Genomic DNA, 19,882 nt, shown 5'->3' with positions numbered 1-19,882 from the left:
GACTCAACAGTGGATCAACAGTCTCACCCTCAGCATCCAGCAGTCTGGTCACACCTAACGACTCAGCGATCTCGAAGGCCTGCTCCAGGTTCTCACGGTTACTCTGCCGTGACACCACCTCCATGTCGATCAGGTCGGGCCTGAAAAAGGAGTTGGAACAAAAAAAAGCTTTGTTTTGCTTTTTTCCTGTTTGTTTGTGGTCGTCAGACTCTGATCTGTACAATCTGATAAACATAAACATTTCTGCTGCGTCTGCTGTGAAAATATCACCGAACATTAGCATGAGATCGTGAATTACTGAGCTTGTCTGATGATTTCAGATCAGATTAAGGTCAAACCACTTCAATCACACAACCAGATACATTGTTACAAGTATTTGTTGAAACTATATTAACCATTTTGACATCACCAATTAATATTTTGTGTGTTGAAGTCAGTCTGTGGTTGCATTAAGAAAAAAAATTTTTTTTTAATAATTTGGGGGCAAAAAAACAACTAAGAAGCCTAAACACTAATAATTTTCACAAACAAAAGACGACATTTAACAGCCTTTAACCAGCCAGCTCCGGAGCACAAAACCCATAAGAGTCTTCAGTCTCGTGTATTCACAGCGAGCCAGAGGTTGTCGTCCTCCACTAAGGAGCTCCCTGAATTACATTAGCAAGAATTTTCAATTGGGAGAGCACGACTCATGCCAACTACCGTCTGTAATGACAGCTTCAGATAAACTCCTGCCTACAAACTGTATATAAACTGTGAACACAGCTTCCAGTTCTGAAAAGTGACACCAGTATAAAAGTGTTTAAAACCACATAAGTACCGTACAGACATTCACAGGTGTCAACTCTCTTTAAACACTGTTCTGATGGGTTCATAATCTCAGTTTCTGGTTTCAAGTCTTACTGAATAGAACAAGAAGTTAATTTTCTACATTACAGTTCAATTTGTTGTCTGAATGGATGATAAAGCAGAGTGAGTGTGCTCTACTGCGTAAAAATGAAAAACCAGCTGTGTGTGAGCATGCATTTTCTACTAACATTTCAGGAGTCTGTGTGTGCAAACGCCTCTAAACACCACAGATGCAGCAGCACACAGCTCCTGAAAGCTCTTCTAACGACGTGCATGCTTATTAGGGGTGGGTCTAAAAGAAAGTCTTCCACAAAGACTGACGGCTTCCTAACGCTTGGTTCGGTTCACTTAGCTACACGACCACTCAGCCATTTACCCCCTGCGTTCTTCTTCCTCTCAGTTGGAGCTCTTTGGATCCATCTGCCCAGAGCAACAAAGGCAGAGTGACGTATAGGCGGTTACTGTCAGTGCTAGGCTGCCGCTACTGTCATCTGTATTCTTCTGTCATCTCTCTTTCCCTAACTCAGCTACAGTCCGACACTCCACCCTCTCTCAGTCTTTCAGTTTCTCTCTCACTGCTGCTAATACAGAGCAGTATGAAAGTCCAGCGCGTGCCAGGAGACTGCAGCAACAGCCAAAAAGACGAGGAACGGGAGGGAGAGGAGAGAGAAGGAAACGTGATGAAGATGAGCAAGGTCGGCAACAGCACCGTGCATGTATAGCTTCCAGCTTCTCGTAAAGTAACATCTATTGAGTCCTCATTCACTCAGTGAAAATGACATATGCTAAAGATTCTGCATCACTAAAGGAGCCTCTCAACCACGATGTAAACACAAAACTGAGACGAACAAACGCTTCTGCTACATGACAACTCGTCATTATTCACACCACACATGCCTGCACTGAGACGTGGGGGCTACAGCGAGCAGGTTAGCATTTCTTACAGTTACTCCATGACTACACTGTCACTCAAACAGCAATCAACAAATATGTGTTTCGTGCACATGCAGCCTCCTTTGCAGGGAAATGCAGAGCATCGACTCCTCCATCTTAATATTGACACTGCACTCTGTGTGAGGTCTGCATCTGTGCACAGAGCCTGCACTCCCACTGCTACAGCACTTCATCCTCTTTTCCCCATTGTGCACGTCTGCCGTTCCCTCATGCATCAGGTGAATTCGTAAGTTTCAGAAGCTTTCAAACACGGCTCGTTATTTTTTGAGCTGCAGTACAATTTCTGTCAGGCCATTTGCTGCAGAGATACGGGCGACAGCGCCTGATAAAGCAGGTGAACCTTGAGTTTACGATATGAATGAGGCTGCGTGAAGCATGAACAGCAGAACAAGAGTGTCCTTCAAGTCGGCCCACGCTTCATAAATGCGTTTGCTTTAACCTACGGAGGTACCAAAAATCACAAAATCATTTTATAAAAATGATTCACTAAATCATTAAATTCTCTCTTGCTTTTCTGCCCATTTATTTCCCTAACCTCTTACTTCTGCATCTCTTTATGCTCTCCTTTAGTGTGCAGAGGAAAAGGTTGTCATTTAAAGCATGTCATATTGTCAGCTGACTCAAAATGCCAGCTCACAGCAGAAATGGCTGAGACACCTACAGTAATGAGACTTAAAAAAAAAGAGACGCATTTTATAAAATTAATGCTTATTCTGAAATTTTGATTTTCAAAGTTTTGCTCCTCAATGATCAAAAAAACAAAACTATAAGTTTATTACTGCTATCTCGCTGTAAACAAGTCTGCTTAGCCCAGTAGTTCATGCCTTTTGCGAACAGTCTCCGCAGTCATTAAACCATGTCGGCTTAACATTTAGCTTTCCTAAATTAGTCTGTTGGGTATTCGGCTAACGAACGAAGACAAAACCGTTCAACTTTACAACTGTTTAATTAACTCGACCGAGTCTCCTGAAGCTCACAGAGTCTAAAAATGTCCCCTGTCAACGCAACTTCAATGTAATCATTTAATACAGTTTTCTTCTTTTCCAATCATAAGTAAACAAACTCAAACTAAAAACTCAAAGTACAGGTTAATGTCAGGTCACATGACATGTATGGCTTCTCCAGTTGAGCTAAAGGCCTGATTATATGTTCACTAAACACAGTTTATCTTCACGGTATGTGCAGGTGTGAAGTGCAGGTATGAACTTGTGAAGATGTGACGCTCATGCGTGACCCAGCCGTGTGAACGTTACTCCAGCTAAAGTATAAACAGACGCACACAGACTAGAGATTAGATCAGGTAGCAGCAGTGCTCAGTGCAGCTATGATCCAGTCACAAGCATCCATGATCCACTAGCAGCCCCCTGGGGCTCTGGACCAGCCCTCTTTTAGAAACATGGCCTCTTTGAAGTTTTCAGGGAGAGGAGGGAGGAGAGGGAGGGGTGAGTGCTGGATAGGAAAAATAAAAAAAAGAATAAAAGATGGATTAATTGATTTATTTGACTTAAACATGAAGCACCTCTGCAAAATCATGTTTAAAGGCTGAAAAGATGGATGGGTGCATGAAGGCCAGAAAGATAAATGTTGGATGGATAGCTTCAGACACAGCAGGATGGGGGTAAACGGGTAAATTTGGGTGGTGTTTTCAGTGTGCGGTAGGAATCCCCTCTGGGCTCAATGAAGCAGCCGTCTCACTGATGAATGCACATTTCAAATCCCTTTTTTATGCAGACAAGGGCAACACACACCCACACACAAAGGACAGCTGCACTTTAAACTGAACACAGACACATCCTGACACTCACCCACCGTGACATGACGCAGGAGCACGCTCGACACACGAGTATTGATTATCGCTGCCCAGTAAAGCAGCATTTTAAACCGGGGAACTCTGCAGAGCCGGGATCTATAGCAAACGCGTGCTTCTCATGACTCAGCAGCAGCTGTGCACCAAATGAGATCACGTCCAGCCTAACACAACCCGACAGCATCCCCTTACTGTACCGCCTTCAGCATGTGATGGAGAAGTGAAGAAACCACAGCAGCCGTGGTAAAAAGTGCCCATCATCTTTAAGCTGTATTACTGCAGTGGCTGCAGCAGGCTCTCTTATTTTCAAGGTTAAGGAGAGCTGAGCAGCTGTAAGCTAGCAGAGGAAGCCTCCCTCTTTCTGTTTTGGATCCCTCCTGCAAGTGTGTGCTGTAATAAGCCGAGGCCTGAGCAACAACCTGCATGTTTGCTTTTCAACACATTAAGTCGCTATTGCATCATCGACTTTTGGAGACTAATGTTTTATATAGATTGATTCTCCTCTAGAAGCTCTTGTTATTTCTCAGTTATATCTGATCACATGTTAATGGGATTGCTGGTCTGCTATCAGAAAACAACACACTTAGCACTCAGATCTCAGCATCTGCACTATGGCTGGATTATGCAAAAGATTTAGAGCAGAACCGGCCCACCGGATGGTTTTGCAAAGTCTAAGAAATTGCAGAGAATTCATTAAAATTTCACATATTTCGATAAAAAGCACGGCTATTCCTGGTGTGGTGACGCAAGCATTTTTACACAGAAGTGGAAAGTTAAAGGAAAATTTAAGTTATTTCTAGATCTTAACTTCAAACTTGTTTGAATCACATTTATGACCATGTTGTTAAATTCCCAAATACTTTATATATTAAAAGTGTCGTACTCTGATCTGTAAATGGAACTGGACACACTATGATTAAATATTATCCAGTAGCTTTACTGGTCCATCACACTTGAGACCAACATGGCCTGTATGTGGTCCATGACCTAAAAAGAGTATGACTCTCTGGTTTAGAGGCAGATTTATTTTTGAGATATGATATTGTGGCAGTAAAAGTAAATAACCTTCATGCTTCTGAACTTTTAGGACCTACTATGTGTTTGCAGTAGTAAACAATCCTGGCTCAGAATGGGTTTTTGGGTTGTGGCATTAAGAGTAATCCCTGAGCACAGAAAAGTTTGTCTGTTACTGTATAATAAAGAAATCTGTGCATTTTCCTGTTACTTCTGGCTACTTTATAGCTAATTTAGCAAGATTAAAAGGAATATCAAATTAACAAAACTGGTTAAAAAATACAATTTATTTCACTGCTTTGGATTTTTCTCTGGCTCTGGTTAAAACTTCTTTAGTGAGGTGCCAAAACTTCCTGTAGGCAGGAAAAAGCCTGTCCCCAAAGTCTCTTACCCAGCCAATACTGAGTAAGATGCATATTAGGAACTGACTGAAATTAAAGTTCCAGCCACACATTTTCTACTGCTTATCTGGGTGGAGTCAGCAGACAAAGCAGAGGTGCCCAGACCTTCCTCTCCCCAGCCACCTCCTTCAGCTATTCTGGGGGAACGCCAAGGAGTTCCCAAACCAGCTAAGAGACTTAATCTCATCAGAGTGCCTTGGGTCTACCCTGGAGCTTCCGCTCAGTTGGACAAAATGAAACGCCTCCTAGTCAGATCTCCAAACCCCTCCAGGGTGATTCACTGGTCCCACTATGGTCCTGCTCTGTGCTCCAGCCACAAGCTGTGGGCAGTAATCAAACAACTGAGGATATGAACGGGCAAAATTTTAGACCAGTGCATTCAAAGTTTAACTGATTGAGGAATACAACTTGCATTTTATTAACCGCTGCATTTAAACCTCATAAACAATAGTTAGACATGCTGGTAGGAAAGAGCGAGTCTAGAAATTACAAAATGATATGATAAAAGCGTGGACATCTAATATTTCACTGAAGCTGAAGTTAACTGATCTCACTTTTCTGATTAACCCTGAATAACCGCTTCCAGCTAAAATCATTGGAGCTAGACCCAAACACAGATGTGCTGTGTGCTATTTAAAATGACAAGTTTCAGTTTACATTAAGAGGAAACCCTGTCATTTGAAGCAATGACCCTCCTTCTCTGTCTCACACACACACACAGCTTGTGCGCCTCTCACACTCTGACAGACGTCAGCAATGAGCGAGTATGTGTGCTGTGAGAAAAATAAAGGGAGGGCGCAGAGACGGATCCTGAGACTGAGGGGCACAGTCTGTGCTGCGCTGATTAGGCTGCAGGAACAAAGGCGGAAAGAACGGAGAGACTTATAGTGCTTTTCTAGAGCCGATAACGGCGCGCACACATAAACCTTCACGGCTGCAAACATGGTGCACACATGACAACAAAAGCACCTTTAAAAAAAGGAAAGAAAGATATCAAGTGCTGTAAATGGCTCTCTTAGCGCTACAGAACACCAGTTTGAAAAATGCTGTTCAACTCAAAAACACTGCTCAGTCCTGGAAGCAAACATCCGCGGTCAGTGACTGGAGTCTAAAAGTAAAACTATTCCCTTTTCCTTAGGAGCGGTGGGAAGTTCGGACACAGTAGATGTCACAATTAGGGCTAAAACTAACAGTGTTTACATAAATTACTGTTAGTCTGTGAAATATCTGACAAATTCTGATACTTTAAAACCAATATAATAATTCTGATCTAATCAGTGAGCATGTTTCCATAATCTGCTAACTTCTTAATGTAGGGGCTCTGTACTTTTTGCACCTTTGGATCAGTCATCCTGCCTTCCTGAAACCCTGCGCTACCTGATCCGAGGATGGTATTTGCACATGTATGAAACTCTTGTTCACACTAGCCGTCTCGGATCTTTGTTTTTCTTGGCTTGAGGATTTGGATTGTGGTCAGGACACAAACCTGTGGCAGGCATTTCCTAGTTGCCTGATGCTGTAGGGACAGCGGGCTCTCAATCATGGAGTCCAGCCTCTCGGACGAGCTGCTGGTCAGCCCTCCCCAGTCTGTCTGACTGGGAGTGGTGCCCGCTGTTTCCGGAGAGGTCAGCGGCAGGTCGCTGGCATAGCCCGACTCCAAAAGAGACGCCCTCTCTTGTGCCCACGCTGGAGAGTCCAATCGAAATCCTTTGACAGCCGACGTCTCCTGAATCTGCAAGTAGCTTGAGGACGTGGGGAAATCCCCTGCAGATATTTTGGTTCTGCTTTTGTCCTGCTCAGACAGTTGGACTTTGAGAATATTCTCTGTAACTGGAGATGGTGTTGGAGGCTCTTTGTGGACCTCCACCTCTCCATCACTTTCACCCCTCCACACTGGAGAGCCATAGTCACTGGGGTACACCGTCCTCACCACACAGAGTTTACCGTCCACCTCCTTGATGTGGACCACACCTTTTCTGTCCCTGTCTGAAGGCGTCTTCACCACCTGTACAGCCCCTTCTCCTCCACCTCTTTCCCCTCCATGCTCCCTTTCATTTTTATCCTCTCTCCTGCCCTTGTCTTTTTTCTCCTTCTTCTGCCGGAGTATCCAAGGCTTCTCCAGGACCCCTTGGACTTTCTCCCTAACACGATAGACCCTCCCTCCGCCTGGAGTGGTGCTCCCCAGAGCTGGGGCTGTGTTGACTGGGGTGGTAGTGGTGGTTTGGCTCGGGATACTGGAGACATCTATGATTGCACTGACGGTGTCTTCCTCCCCTGGAAAGCAGAAGACCCCTTTCCAGGCTGGGCTGGGTTTGGGGGTCCCTTCAAGTAATATGTTGCCCAAAAGCCCCCCAGCGCTGGTGCTCACAGAGCCGGGGGAAAGAGTATTGCTGTGGGGATTCGTTTTGGAATAATGTGTATCAGGCACTGTTATTTGAGTCCTAGCTCTGCTGTCCTCGTCTTCCTCCTCCTCCTCCTCTTTTTCATCAGGCTCGAGGCTTCTCTGCCGCTCACTGTCCTCTAGCTCTGCCTCGCCTTTCCTGGTCTTCTTGCCCTTGTGCTTACGTCTGAAACGCAGACGCTTCTTTGGTGAAAGTGGGGGGGCTCCACCAAGCTCTCCCTCCCGAGGAGGCCGAACACAGCCCATGGAGTTCCCCATGACTTCAATGTCGATGAAGAAGAGCGTAGAAAAAAAAGAAAGGCAGTTATTTTATAAGACCTAAAGTGATGCTCATTTAGGTTTATTCCACTTGTTTACAAAAAGAGGAACTGTAAGGCTCCCTCGTTAATCTGACCTATGAGGGTAGTTTCAAGTTAAGACGAGGAGGCTTTGCTCCATTTTCTGTGGCACTGTCTTAAATTTAACCCGTTGAAAATAAAGGTGGAAGAAGAGAAAAAGTCAGTCTTTTCCTCAGGCAGTTATTGGTCCAATCACGTGGCAGGCCGTTGTGTCAAAGGACCTCGGCGTCCTTTATCTTCCCTCTGCCTGTCCTGACTCAGACTCGGGTAGTGTAGTCGCCAGACGCTCACTCTCTAAGGACACAGGTTTACTCTTCCTGTTTTCTCAATCTGAAAAGACTTGTGGTCGGAGTCAAGGACATGAGGACACAGTTGTGTCAGCAGAGCCACACGAGAGAGGAAAATAAATTCAGTTTGGGTCAGATGTCTGATTTATCACGGGTCCTCTGGCAGGTGAGCTGTAACCTGGTGTAAGGGAAGCTGTCAGGCAGGATGATGAGTTGCTGGAGAGAGAAAAATATAGTACAGTCCAGTGCTGCTCAGCCCATTAGTGATAATCCAGAGGTCTCACACACACTGTATGCACCTGCAGGTGACAAGCAAAAGAATGGCAGAATTTCTGGGTCTCATCTCACTTCTCAGTTCAGTGTTGTGATTCTGAATATAAGAGATGATGTGAGGAAAAATACTTTCGTCAGCTTCAGTTTCACCGCGATACTTCCATCATCAACAACCCAAAAACAGATTTAATGTCAGGTACAGGTGCTGGTGTTATCCAGGAGCTCTAGTATCTAGCTGAGCTCATGAATTAATGATGCCCTCTCCTTCCCTGGTAATGTTGATACAGTGCAAGATAAGAGAAGTAAGATCAGTGGGAATCCCGTCAATTGCTAGCGGAAGCAGTATTAATGGTGATACTGTCGATATCCCTCGTAGTAATGGCACGCTCAGAGTCTCATTCTGTCGAGGCAGCGCACTGTCCAGACTGGTTGTGGCGGACAGAGTGTGTAGTCAGCCAATGCCACTGCAGATTGCAGGAAGAATCAGCCAATACACTGACAGCTTCCTAAATACTCAAATCAGAGCTTCAGCTTCCGCCTCGATGCTTCTCGTCATCCTCCCACGACTTACGCTGTTCAATGAGCTGGTTTCTCACACGATGTGTCAATCCTTCTGCCATGTGTCTGTTCAACATCCACACCTCGAGCTGCTGCTGTCAATATGTCAGGATTCAAAACTGCTGGCATTAATTTCTCCTACTGACAGGATTGGCAGGAAAGTTGACAGTTTTTCTAGTGATTATCTGGGGTGACCGATGTAAATGCAGCTGTTAGCCTCAGCAGAGCATCTGTCTAAATCTGGAAGCAGACAAATACAGGCAGACTCCACCTTGAGCTCCCCAGACAGCTCAGCATCGTGTCTATCTCTGCTTTGAATACCTGGGCACAGACTGTCCCCAATTGATGTTAGATTCCCCGAGGATCAAAGTTGACTTGTGCTTCAGTACTATCCAATCGTGCTGCTGTGTCCTGCTGTCAGTCTGCCAAGTGTCCCCTTCATCAGGTGGTGCAGTGCGACGATGCAACAGCCTGACACCATCCACAGTTTGCAGGAGTAATGGTTGGGGGTATTTAGATCAGGTCTTACCCTAAAAAACTAAAAAGCCTCTCACTGTTTCTCCTCTCGGGTGCCTTTTTCTCCTTTTAATAGCTTCTCACATCCACCAGGTCTAATTAGAATTTAGGCATGTGGTGTGGGAAGTGGAGCTTGCACTCTGAGGCTGAAGAAGACGTGGGTCCTCTGTCGGCTTAGGTGAGGTCTTGCAAAGATCAAGATCTAGCAGCGGACCTAGTTCATGTGCAGATGTGTACTGCACCTGGAAGAGAGCCAGAGGGATATAGCATCCAGTAAAGGGCAGTCCCAAACATCACACAGCACAGCGCCAGAGGTTAGGACAAAAGAGTACGCAGCCCATGTCCCCTTAAAAGACCGACAAGAGGGGAGAGGAAAAAAAAGAAACACAGGGCGTCTCCAGTTAAAATGAAACTGTGGCTCCCTCAGACAAGCATGGCTGGACTGATCCGATTGATACCGTGGAGCAACTGTCCAAAAGGGAGTACGAATGTATGTTTAGTGCCCGCCAGGTTGGGCGGTCCCCCCGGTCAGCTGTGTGAGCTCTTTCTGCATACGTGTCCACGAGTGTGTCTTGTCCTGCTGTGTATTTGTGGTCTGAGGCCTGCTGATCAGGGGAAGCCGGGAGCTCCAGTGACAGCAGGCAGCCTGGATCGGTCTCTCCCTCGACTGCCTCTGCTCCTCCGCTTTATCCTTCGCTGGCAGACACCGACAGAGGGAGAGAAAAGCTTTTATCTCCCGGCTGCTGCAGCTTCACACTCTCTTCTGCGCGATCTCTCACTCTCACAGTCCACCCCTCCCTCCTTGGCTCTCCTCCTCCTCCTATCCGCTTCCTCGTTACTCCCGTCACTCTCTCTCTCTCTAGCTCTCTCTCTTGGCTGTTAGTGAGCAGCTTTCCATGCTACAAACACACACACACAGACACACACACACACACACTTGACCCAAAAGCTTTCCTGAATGACAGGCTGCAACAGGGACAGAGACAAAAAACAGCCATCCAGGCAGACAGGAGAGAAATCAAATCGGAATCAGACCGTCGCATCTGTGATAATAAATGAGGAGCTGGTAAGCATTTCAATTTCTCTCTCTCCATCTATTCCCTTCAATCTCCACCTGCCTGTGAAGCTACAGGTTATGAATGGTGTGGGGAAAATGTCATAGAAGGGGAAGAGGGAAGGAGTGAGGAGAGAAATTTAAAGGAATCAGGGGAGAGCTAAAAAAGAGAGAACTATAAGGATGCAGGGAGGAAGCAAAATCCAAGAGGGGAGTGAAATGGAGGCACAGACTCATCATAACAGAGATACTTCTGCACAATTCAGACCGAGCAAAGCCTTCAATATCAATAGCTGTATCAGGTCAGTCTGTGCACAATTACAGCCATATGGAAGCTGCAGCATTTTTGCATTAAAGTGATGAAGTACCTGGATTTAAAGGGCAGTTAATCCAGTGGATTTGCTGGAAAATCCTCCTTTTCAATCTGGCTGTTAAAACCCATAAACAGTTAATGCTTTGACACAAATGATTTCAGCAATGAAAAACGTGCACGCACAGACTGCAACAGCTTTAATCTCTTTGATTATCAGATGGATTTTTAGAGTTTTGGGAAATTTCGATATGCATCCTATTTTCTAACTGACAGAAAATACTCAGCGTTAGCCCTCAATATAAAATTCCACTGAAATCGGATCCATATTTCCAACCCAAAACAGTCATCAATCGCTCTAATTCAAACGCACACATTTTTATCCCCCCCTCCTCCCCCACCTACAGTTTTTAAGCCTCTATAGGCCACTTCCACCCACCATCTCTCCACATAAGTTGAATAAAACCGCTTATGCACGTGATTCTGTACAGTACAGCATGGCAATAACTCTGCAGGAGAAAGATTCATCAGTCACTGGCACCAACACTGCAGACGTCTGAACACACAACATTTGCCTGATCTATGGTGAATGCTTTCACAGAGACACATATGGATGGAGACCTCCAAAAATGCAATACTCCCGAGTGGCGGTGAGGCCAGCGGTAATCCATCTTCACTCATTAACCACAAGCATAAGCGAACACACAAACGCACATGGAAAATTCATGAACCAATAGGAGGAAAGCACTAATCAAGTCCCAGAGGCTTTCATCCCTTCGTGGTGGCGACATGCCATCGTGAGCCCTGGAAATCTCAGGCCGCAAGCGTTGCCTGCTGAACCCAGCTTTACATACAAATCTCAGAAGCTCTAATAATATATTTAGCAGCTCTTTAGACGATGACGCCCTCTTAAACAGAGATTTGAAGATGTTTTAAGATGTTGACCCTTAATGATAAATGTTTATAAAATACTGGAAGGCTCGTGACCAGCTGTTGCCACATTATGCTGCAAAGCACAACTAAAGAGACAAAGAGATTTTTGTGTTGACGATTTTGCCCAAATCCCTTTCTTTGGTATTCTGAAACTCTTAATGTCAGCTTGTGTATTATTATTATGATTGCACAGAACAATCAGAATAATAATCAGAATAATGTAAATAGATGGGTGAAGCCAGGAGCTATGCAAGCCCTTTTAAACCAACAGAAGATCATTTTTTACTTTAGAGAATTAAACTGCAGCTCACACGGCCGTCAGATTTATCCGACACAAATGATGATCAACCTGTTCAATAAAACCATAATGACTACCTCTGAAGACACAACAAACTGAGCCCGCCTGCTCACCTGTCTTGCAGCAGGGCAATGAAACTAAAAATTTCTTGAAAATGAACTCACTGGCAGTCACACAAAGCTGCTTTGACCAATCACAGCCAGACACAGTGCAGCTGGAGGAGGATCCATAACAAACACAACCATCTGCGATACGGAGCTTAACTGTGACATCTAGTGGTCTGGCAGGGTAACTACAACCAGGACTCACTAGTGCAAATCAGAAATTCTAATAATTAGTTTTAGGATCATTTTCTGTTGATAATTGTTTAAGAGGTGTTTTTGGATGTTTCTACAATCCCAGTACAACAGATATGAGAAAACAAGTTTAAAAAAAAAACTTTTATCCCCATCTCAGAGAAGAAGGACTAACAAAGTCCTCATCTGGACATTCAAGAGAACAAAAAGGAAGCCACACATTAGCGTATAAACACTGAGAAGATGTGTCTAAAGCTGGACAGTTGAGGTTTTCTGAGATAAAACAGACTGAGGCTCATTTGTATCTTCATGTGCTAGTAAAGCAACTTAAATTGCTAATTGCTAAAATGATAGCCCGGTGAGAGTTCCTATAATTAGCCGATGTGCTGAGTCACTCATTTGCACACGTCCTGGTCTCAAAGACCTGCAGGGCTTCTTTCCAAAAACGACTTCTTCATCTTCATTATAATCATCATCAGTCCAAAACGACCAGTGGAAATAATGTAAACGTTACACATTTCCCTTCTGTGGACCACACTTCTTTCATTTTCTGTTTTCATGTTGTTATGATGAGTGGCTTATTAAAAAACCATCTCAATCATTGCATGAAGATATTTTTTGTAACTGTTGTACATTATTATCTGATTTCTTGGCTTTAATTGAGCCTAAGGACTGAGCAACATTAGGCTAAACTCCCTACCTACTCTGTCACTGTTTAACAGCTGCCATGATTAACACTCCTCTACAGTAAATGCTGTTTCGTGGGATATGCTCCTGATAGTGCACTCTGGCCACGCAAGAAGCTTCAGGGCAGAGTTGAGCTTATTTTTCCCCCTCCAAAATTCTGATATTCATAAGCAGAATTAATATCAGCTCTTTGTTTTCTGTCTTAAGCTCATTTAAGTTGCTTTGCATGGCTCACAGATTTCATTTCTCATATTGGGTTTTGATGCAAGCACTCAGTTCATCCTGCATCAAGCATTAGCCCCTCCCCCTTTAAGGCTACTTCCAAGCACTCCGTTCATCCTGCATCTGAAACAAAGAGCATTAGCCCCTCCCCCTTTAAGGCTACTTCTTCCGATTGGCTGCTCCTCACAAACAGAAGGTTTGAGCAGCAAGTGGGTGGGGCTTCTATGCTTATATCTAGAACTGCATGCCTAAAATGACCGTGTTATACCTGCTCTCAGTGACATCACATAGAGCCAACAGTAGGAAAAGAAACTGTCTAAAATCTTAAAAAAAAATAAAAAAATAAAAAAATAAAAATCCCCCCAAAACAGCTCTATGAAGACAAAAAAATAACGCAAAGCAAAACATTTTAATGTGCATTCATTTCGTCCCATGTCTCCTTTTGTTAGGATAGTTTTTATAATATTGGTAACCTTGAAATTTCTAGGGCCTTGTGGTAACACTTTCTGTTTATTTGACAAGCACTAAATCAAGTCCAGCTAGTCCGAGTCCGGCAGCAGAGCCATGTGACTGGAGTTTCCCACGCCAGCTCTAAAAACTGTCCTCATCTAGTGAACTCGCTGAACTCCTGAAACTCAAACTATCTGCTGCTGTGAGCCAATTCCCTCCTTCCCACTGATTCATTTTTAGCACTTGTTCATTTCTTCCGTCCGGAGCTCCTGCAGTCCGCTTCACATCCCTGTCCCGTCCTCCAGCACTCTTTCACCCTTCATCTCTTTATCAAACTCATTGATGTCTTGCTGAGTCATGCAGGGGTGTCGTGCATTGCTGTTTCTATGGCAACCAGCTGGCAATGTCACCCTGCTGAGGGTCATATTACAGCACAACCTAGTGGCCGACTGAGACAACTGCAGCTTCTCCTTTCTGTCCAGTACTGAATATGACAAAAGCAAAGAGTTGAGTCCATGGCATGAAAATAAGAAACAGGGACACGGAAAAAGTTTTGATCGATTTCAAAAGTCTTGCTTTGGTTTCTAGCTTTGTTGTCACGCATGACTCGGGCCCAGCGGTACAAGGCAACCCACACTAATGATTTAATAGAGAACAACGCTGTCTGCAGGCAAAACTGGTGCAGAAACATTTGGTGGACATGATTCTACGTCAGGATCCCAAGAGCCGGCTGTCTAGACTAAACAAGCTGTCCTTGAGACAACATTCAGTCACGAGTTGCACACTGTTGAGCTCTGCGGTCCAAACTTTAGACATTTATATTCACTTTGAATGTTTTTGATAGCAATGCAAAGAATGTCTAGCAATCTTAGTCAAAACTGCTTCAGTGTAAAACATCTGTGATTTGAACTAACCCCTAAAACTAAATATATCATTAGCTAATAACATCAACTCCTGATCCAACACCAGAGAAAAGGGCACACACTGCAATTTATTTATTGCTTCTTCTCACACAGTAACTCGTGGTCTAACTTTGAAGCTGCCTTTGACATAATATTACAGATAGCAAAGGATAAGGGCCCTGATGGAACCTTAACATGTTGCTTTGTGTGCTCCAAAGTAAATCCTTATGTTGGGTTTAAGATGAAGCACTCCGGCAAGGCCCGGCTCAGAGCTTACATATACTTAGGGCAATAACATCAGTTATACATAAGTCACACATAAGCCTGAGTGCCTTAGTGCACCTGGCCTTGTTCAGATTGGGGCAAAACAATATAATGTATATGAATCTGCTCGATGATTACTGAGGCACTAAAGAAAACTAGAATGCAGTTAATACCCAGAATGCATCTTGATCAGATTCCACAGCAGACCATGAATACACACACAAACACACTTTGTTTTAACCACTCAAACAATTCTTCAGTTTCATAACTACAAACCAGTTTGCCAGGATGCAAATGTCCAGCCAAGCTCAACATGGCAGCAATAAAACTCTAATCCTGACTCAGAGTAATGCCGATATTTGGACCAATCCGTTTAAACCCCAGTTAGCAGTAATGATGCAAACCATAACTTGGTTATTATGTAATTAATTAGTGGTATTACATCATTCTAAAGCCTTCCTGCCCATTACGTCCCTCTAATGCTGACTTTAAGGACTTTGCAGATGCTGGTTTGACCACATCGGCTACAAATCAGAGGAGAACACAGAGCGCCAGAAACAAAGATGCCAAGTGAAGGACACAGACCTGGAAGTGAAGGATGATGGTCCAGATGAGTCCTAATGTCAGTTTGGGGTTCCCATCGGTGATGTCATCGTTCCTGATATTCACAAGTTTGACCTAGAAAACAGACCAGAGTATTTGTTTCTGACACAAAGGCACCTGACTGGATTCAAGACAAGAGAAAACATAACTTATTCTTTTTTCCTTGCAAGTATTAAGAACAGTCTCCCCTTCACCTATCATGCTCATTAATTGTACAAAGCTCTCTGAGACCTTATTAAATCATGTAGCTCCGCCTAAGCTCAGCTATCCGGTCTGCATAATTAGACCTGCGATGAAACTAAGAAGAAAAGGTCAGTCCTCCTCTCTCTGGGGAATGAGATGGAGACAAGGGAGGCGGTTTAAGAAAGATGGGGACTGTTCAGATAAGGAGGAGGAAGAGCTGCAGTTTGGCAGCAAAACAGTGAGAGATTAATTTGAGGCAGCAAGAGAGGGAGGAAGGAAACAATGGAAGAGATGAAAGCAGAGAGGAGCAGATAAAAAAGATGATGCTGTGTGATAAAAGACAGCATGAGGAGGAGATACGGCACTGCAGGTTAACCATTTTTACTTCAAGCCTGCGCTGCCACATAAATTAAAACACCTTTGAACTTCACTGTTAATGATACTTTACATACAAACCACTTCCTTTGATTTTGAAATATTTTACCTTGGTATACATTATTATTGAAATATATGGCATTAAAAGTGACATTAAAACCAGCAGCTATCTCACTTGTGTCCCCTGAGAGCTTAATGTGTAACACATTAGCTAACCATGTTACTGCGTAGACACATGAGCACAGTGGAGATTCATGATCGTGTCAGCTGTGGGGTGGGGAAATGATCTTTTGAATCATTATCTCAGTGAAAGCAAAGATAATTGCATGTTTTTCATGTACTGAGAGTTAGCATGGACATTTGTTCAGTACTCTCGTGGGAGACGGTCACCGTGCCGTTTCTCTGAGCTGCTAATGAAGATGCAACATGATGAAATTTGTGCATAAATAGCGGAAGAAAAACTTGTGAGGGAAAAACAATTATTCAAAATAACCTTCCAGTGGTTTCTTAAGATAGCTGTCGTGCTGCGAGAATATACTAGTATGTAGAATGTACTGATGTTAAGTTTTGCAAAAAAAAAAAGACAATTTGAAGCATATCTGAAGCTACTTTCAGCCGCTAACCCTAAAAGAAGACTTGTGTCTCTTCCTGGAATCGAACACTACTTTTTCCCCCTGATCAGCTGTTATATAGAAATGAATTAACTCATGTGCTCAAATTAAGGACAGTACTGTTTTATAAAAGGGTTATCAAGCCAATAATAAAACTATTTATCCTTCAGAAGGGTGATGAAGACAAATGCTGTGTGTGTCCACATGTGAGCTTACCTGTCTCTGTTTGAGGAAGTCCAGCGCTATTTGGACATTCTGTAGTCGATGAAATCTCATTCGGCCCTTTTCTCTGGGCTGCAACAAGAGAGCAGAGATAAGAATCGTAAAGATGGTGAAACAGGAAATTAAATTCAGTGTTTTTCAAGACAGAGAAAACACAAAGGAGGCAGCAGTGAGTGCAAATAAAGCCGATCTCAATCAACAGTGCAGTGAGGTCAAAACACAGAGCAGTTTTATTGATGTGAAATGATCCTCTGGAGGGCGCTGTCTTCAACAGGAGCCGTTAAAGACATGCCAACGTTGTGGAGGCTCAAACCATGCTGGTTTAGCATTAAAAATGCAGACTTCACATCAGACCGTCTTTTCTTTAATCGTAAACAGATTTTCACAAACAAACATCCAAGTTGAAGTTTAGATGGAGAAAAGACGGAGTTTAAGAGAAAGAAAGATCACACACACAATCACACACACACTTTGGCTGTAAGGAGTAGATGAGTAAAGTGCAGGATGCAGATATGGTTCACACCGTGCTGGTAAAGAGAAGGTTCACTCAGGATTAATCATTACAGACTGAAAGGAGAGGAGAGTTTTTTCTACTTTATTCATTACTGTGTTTGTATTATTTAACTGACATATAATAAATCTTACATTTTACCTTTTTTCCCCACCCGTGGTCTGTACAAAGCTACATTTCTAATGTATGTAAAATTCAATCAGGATTAAACAGGGATGCACTTATTTACTGGCCAGCACAAAGACATCACGAGGAAAACTGCAATTAAAATAAATCAACTGCTAATGGAAAATTTATAATGCGCCCAGAATTTAACACCATTTGCCCAATGAGAAAGAAATACTTTAAATTTTTTTAAAATTATTCACAATTTGTGTGACATTTGAGTTCCTGGACTCAGTTTTGATCATTTTCATCTTTACTCTTCAAAGGAAACAGATTTGCTTTATAAATTAAATAGAAGTAAGAAATATTTGTGTCATATCACAGACTATACATAAAAGATGGATGCAGTTTTTTTTAAAAACTAGGTATCATATGCAGTGTGGATCTCACAGAGGAACTTCTTACAAAAATGAGTTCTTAACCATGAGGCAACCACGCGCTGCACCATACTCCTTTTTATCTTCTATTTTACTCTCAGTCGGACCATAATTTAGAAAATGATCATCATCTTGTCTTCCCTAAGATTTAAAATCGACTGACATCATAAACTAACCAGGAAATTGTTTACAGTGCCCATAAATCCAATGAGAAGTAGGCTAACCTTCCCATAGACTTCAACACAATCTGACTTCTTTTTGCTATCATAGTCGCCGCCACCTGCTGGCCATTAGAAACAATGCAGGTACAGGCACTTCTGCATACACTACATTTTGCTGTGACATGCAAAATAGCAGCTATCTGTTGAGTGAAAACACACTTTAATAACGCTGTTTTTGAAAGTTTATGATATTTCGTTTTATATTTATTTATATATTTATCAATCTAACAGTCAAAGAGAAGAAAGTGGAAAATTTAACTAGGAGTATCGATGCTATCACCCAACAGAAATGGCGACGCCCTGTAGTGACACAGTAATGCAGCACTGACTCGTGCCATGTACAGTTTTGTAGGTCAAAAGTCAGTGGCACAGCACTCTCATGCAGCCTCGCAGCTCCGCCTATGGGGGCAGAGTGTGAAGCTGAAGGGGTCAAAGGTCAGGAGTGAGAGTGTGAGCGGTGGCGGGTGGAGGGGCAGAGGGCTTCGAGTTCGAACATACTCCCTGAGCTCCTTCCTCCTCCTCATCCTCCCCTCCGAGCGAGATGAGAGGGGGGGCCCGCGAGGCGTATGCCCTTTTCAATGGAGGGCCGCTCTTCTGTTGCTATGGTAACAGAAGGGTGGAAATGTACAAGAAGAGGAAAGGGGGAAAAAAAAAAAAAACAGAGAGGAAGAAGAGATGCAGGATGAGAACGGCTGAATAACAGAACAGAATGAGGATGAAACAAAAGCTCAGTAGCTGTAAATTAAGGAAAGAATATAAATGGCTCAAAAGGGTCACTCAGCATAAACAGACAATTCAAATCAGCTGGGCACATCCGTCTGCTGACAGGCCCACGTCCATCTACTGAAGCCTACAAAACAAACTCTGTGGTAGGACTGTTTAGTCAATGACTCTTTACACGTTCATGCATGAACCTCAAATAGTTGCAGCACACCACGTGAAACCGTCGTGTTAACCTCTGGTGGTTTGACACGGACGCCAGGACACAGTGACAGCTGTGGTTTGGTGTGATGCAACAACTAAGCTCTCTCTACACCAAAGGTTAAGAGATGAAACAAGGAAAAAAGCAGTGCACTTCATCCTGGAAAGTTCACCTGTAAATGCACACGGGCAGAAATGTCTGGATATGGAAAAACAGGAATTTTAATATCTAATTCCATCACAGCTAAGCCTGCATACAAATAGTCTAGTATTGAATATTTGTTTCATATGTAGTTGATTTGGATAGCCTACTTGTTGAACATCCCTCTCTATCACAGAAGTGATTATTATGCTTCAGTTCACCTCATCGCTGCTAACTTTAGCCTCTTTTTACACCTCTAACAGATTTTTATTATTAAATTAGGGCTAGCAAAGAAGCTATGGACAGTATCCTCCTTCTGTGTTACATCTTGCTCTACAGGCACAGGAACAGCTCTCTCTTGCTGTTGTGTTTATTGGGCGAGGCCTTGGAAAGTGTGAGGGGGAAAAGTAAGACCTGCGTCTGCTTCCAACTTTCTCTATAAGAAATAATTTTACAGGTAAATGCCAAAGTTATGCTGAAGCTAATTTTGTTGCAGTTAGGAAATTATACAACTTAATGCCCCCACAGCGGCTCTGAAGCTCAAAAAAAGGGCAGTGGATAAAGCCCTAATTAGTGAGACTCTACAACAGTGAGGAAATGGTGATGGCCTCATCACAGTTTGTCCTCTTCTCTATGAAACACTTATTATGTCTGACTGTTGCGCTGTCAGTCTCCCTCAATCCGATCTGATGTCCTGAAGGTGACGTCGTCAGGTGACACTGTCCCCTGTGTGCGTG

At 43.4% G+C, this 19,882-nt stretch overlaps 2 protein-coding genes across 23 annotated transcripts in view; both read right to left on the bottom strand.

The window, feature by feature from the left end:
* macf1a (microtubule actin crosslinking factor 1a) overlaps positions 1-408 on the bottom strand; it is a 108,743-nt gene extending 108,335 nt beyond the window's left edge. For 15 of the 16 annotated variants that reach the window (XM_042213172.1, XM_042213181.1, XM_042213178.1 and 12 more), the window contains exon 1: positions 28-408. In XM_042213172.1, coding sequence (XP_042069106.1) covers positions 28-283 — 256 coding nt within the window. In that variant the 5' untranslated portion in view covers positions 284-408. The remainder of the gene's footprint in view (positions 1-27) is intronic. The other variant, XM_042213186.1, reaches the window with a different exon arrangement.
* Positions 409-15,249: 14,841 nt separating this feature from the next.
* LOC121812064 (microtubule-actin cross-linking factor 1-like) overlaps positions 15,250-19,882 on the bottom strand; it is a 112,210-nt gene continuing 107,577 nt past the window's right edge. For 6 of the 7 annotated variants that reach the window (XM_042213190.1, XM_042213191.1, XM_042213194.1 and 3 more), the window contains 3 exons: positions 18,581-18,682; positions 16,803-16,880; positions 15,250-15,492 (listed from right to left, as the gene is read on the bottom strand). In XM_042213190.1, coding sequence (XP_042069124.1) covers positions 15,346-15,492; positions 16,803-16,880; positions 18,581-18,682 — 327 coding nt within the window. In that variant the 3' untranslated portion in view covers positions 15,250-15,345. The remainder of the gene's footprint in view (positions 15,493-16,802; positions 16,881-18,580; positions 18,683-19,882) is intronic. The other variant, XM_042213193.1, reaches the window with a different exon arrangement.

Source organism: Haplochromis burtoni, unplaced genomic scaffold (assembly GCF_018398535.1).
Source record: "Haplochromis burtoni strain Fernald_Lab_line unplaced genomic scaffold, NCSU_Asbu1 Contig_425, whole genome shotgun sequence".
NCBI lineage: Eukaryota > Metazoa > Chordata > Actinopteri > Cichliformes > Cichlidae > Haplochromis > Haplochromis burtoni.
This window is presented reverse-complemented; position numbering and strand designations above follow the sequence as displayed.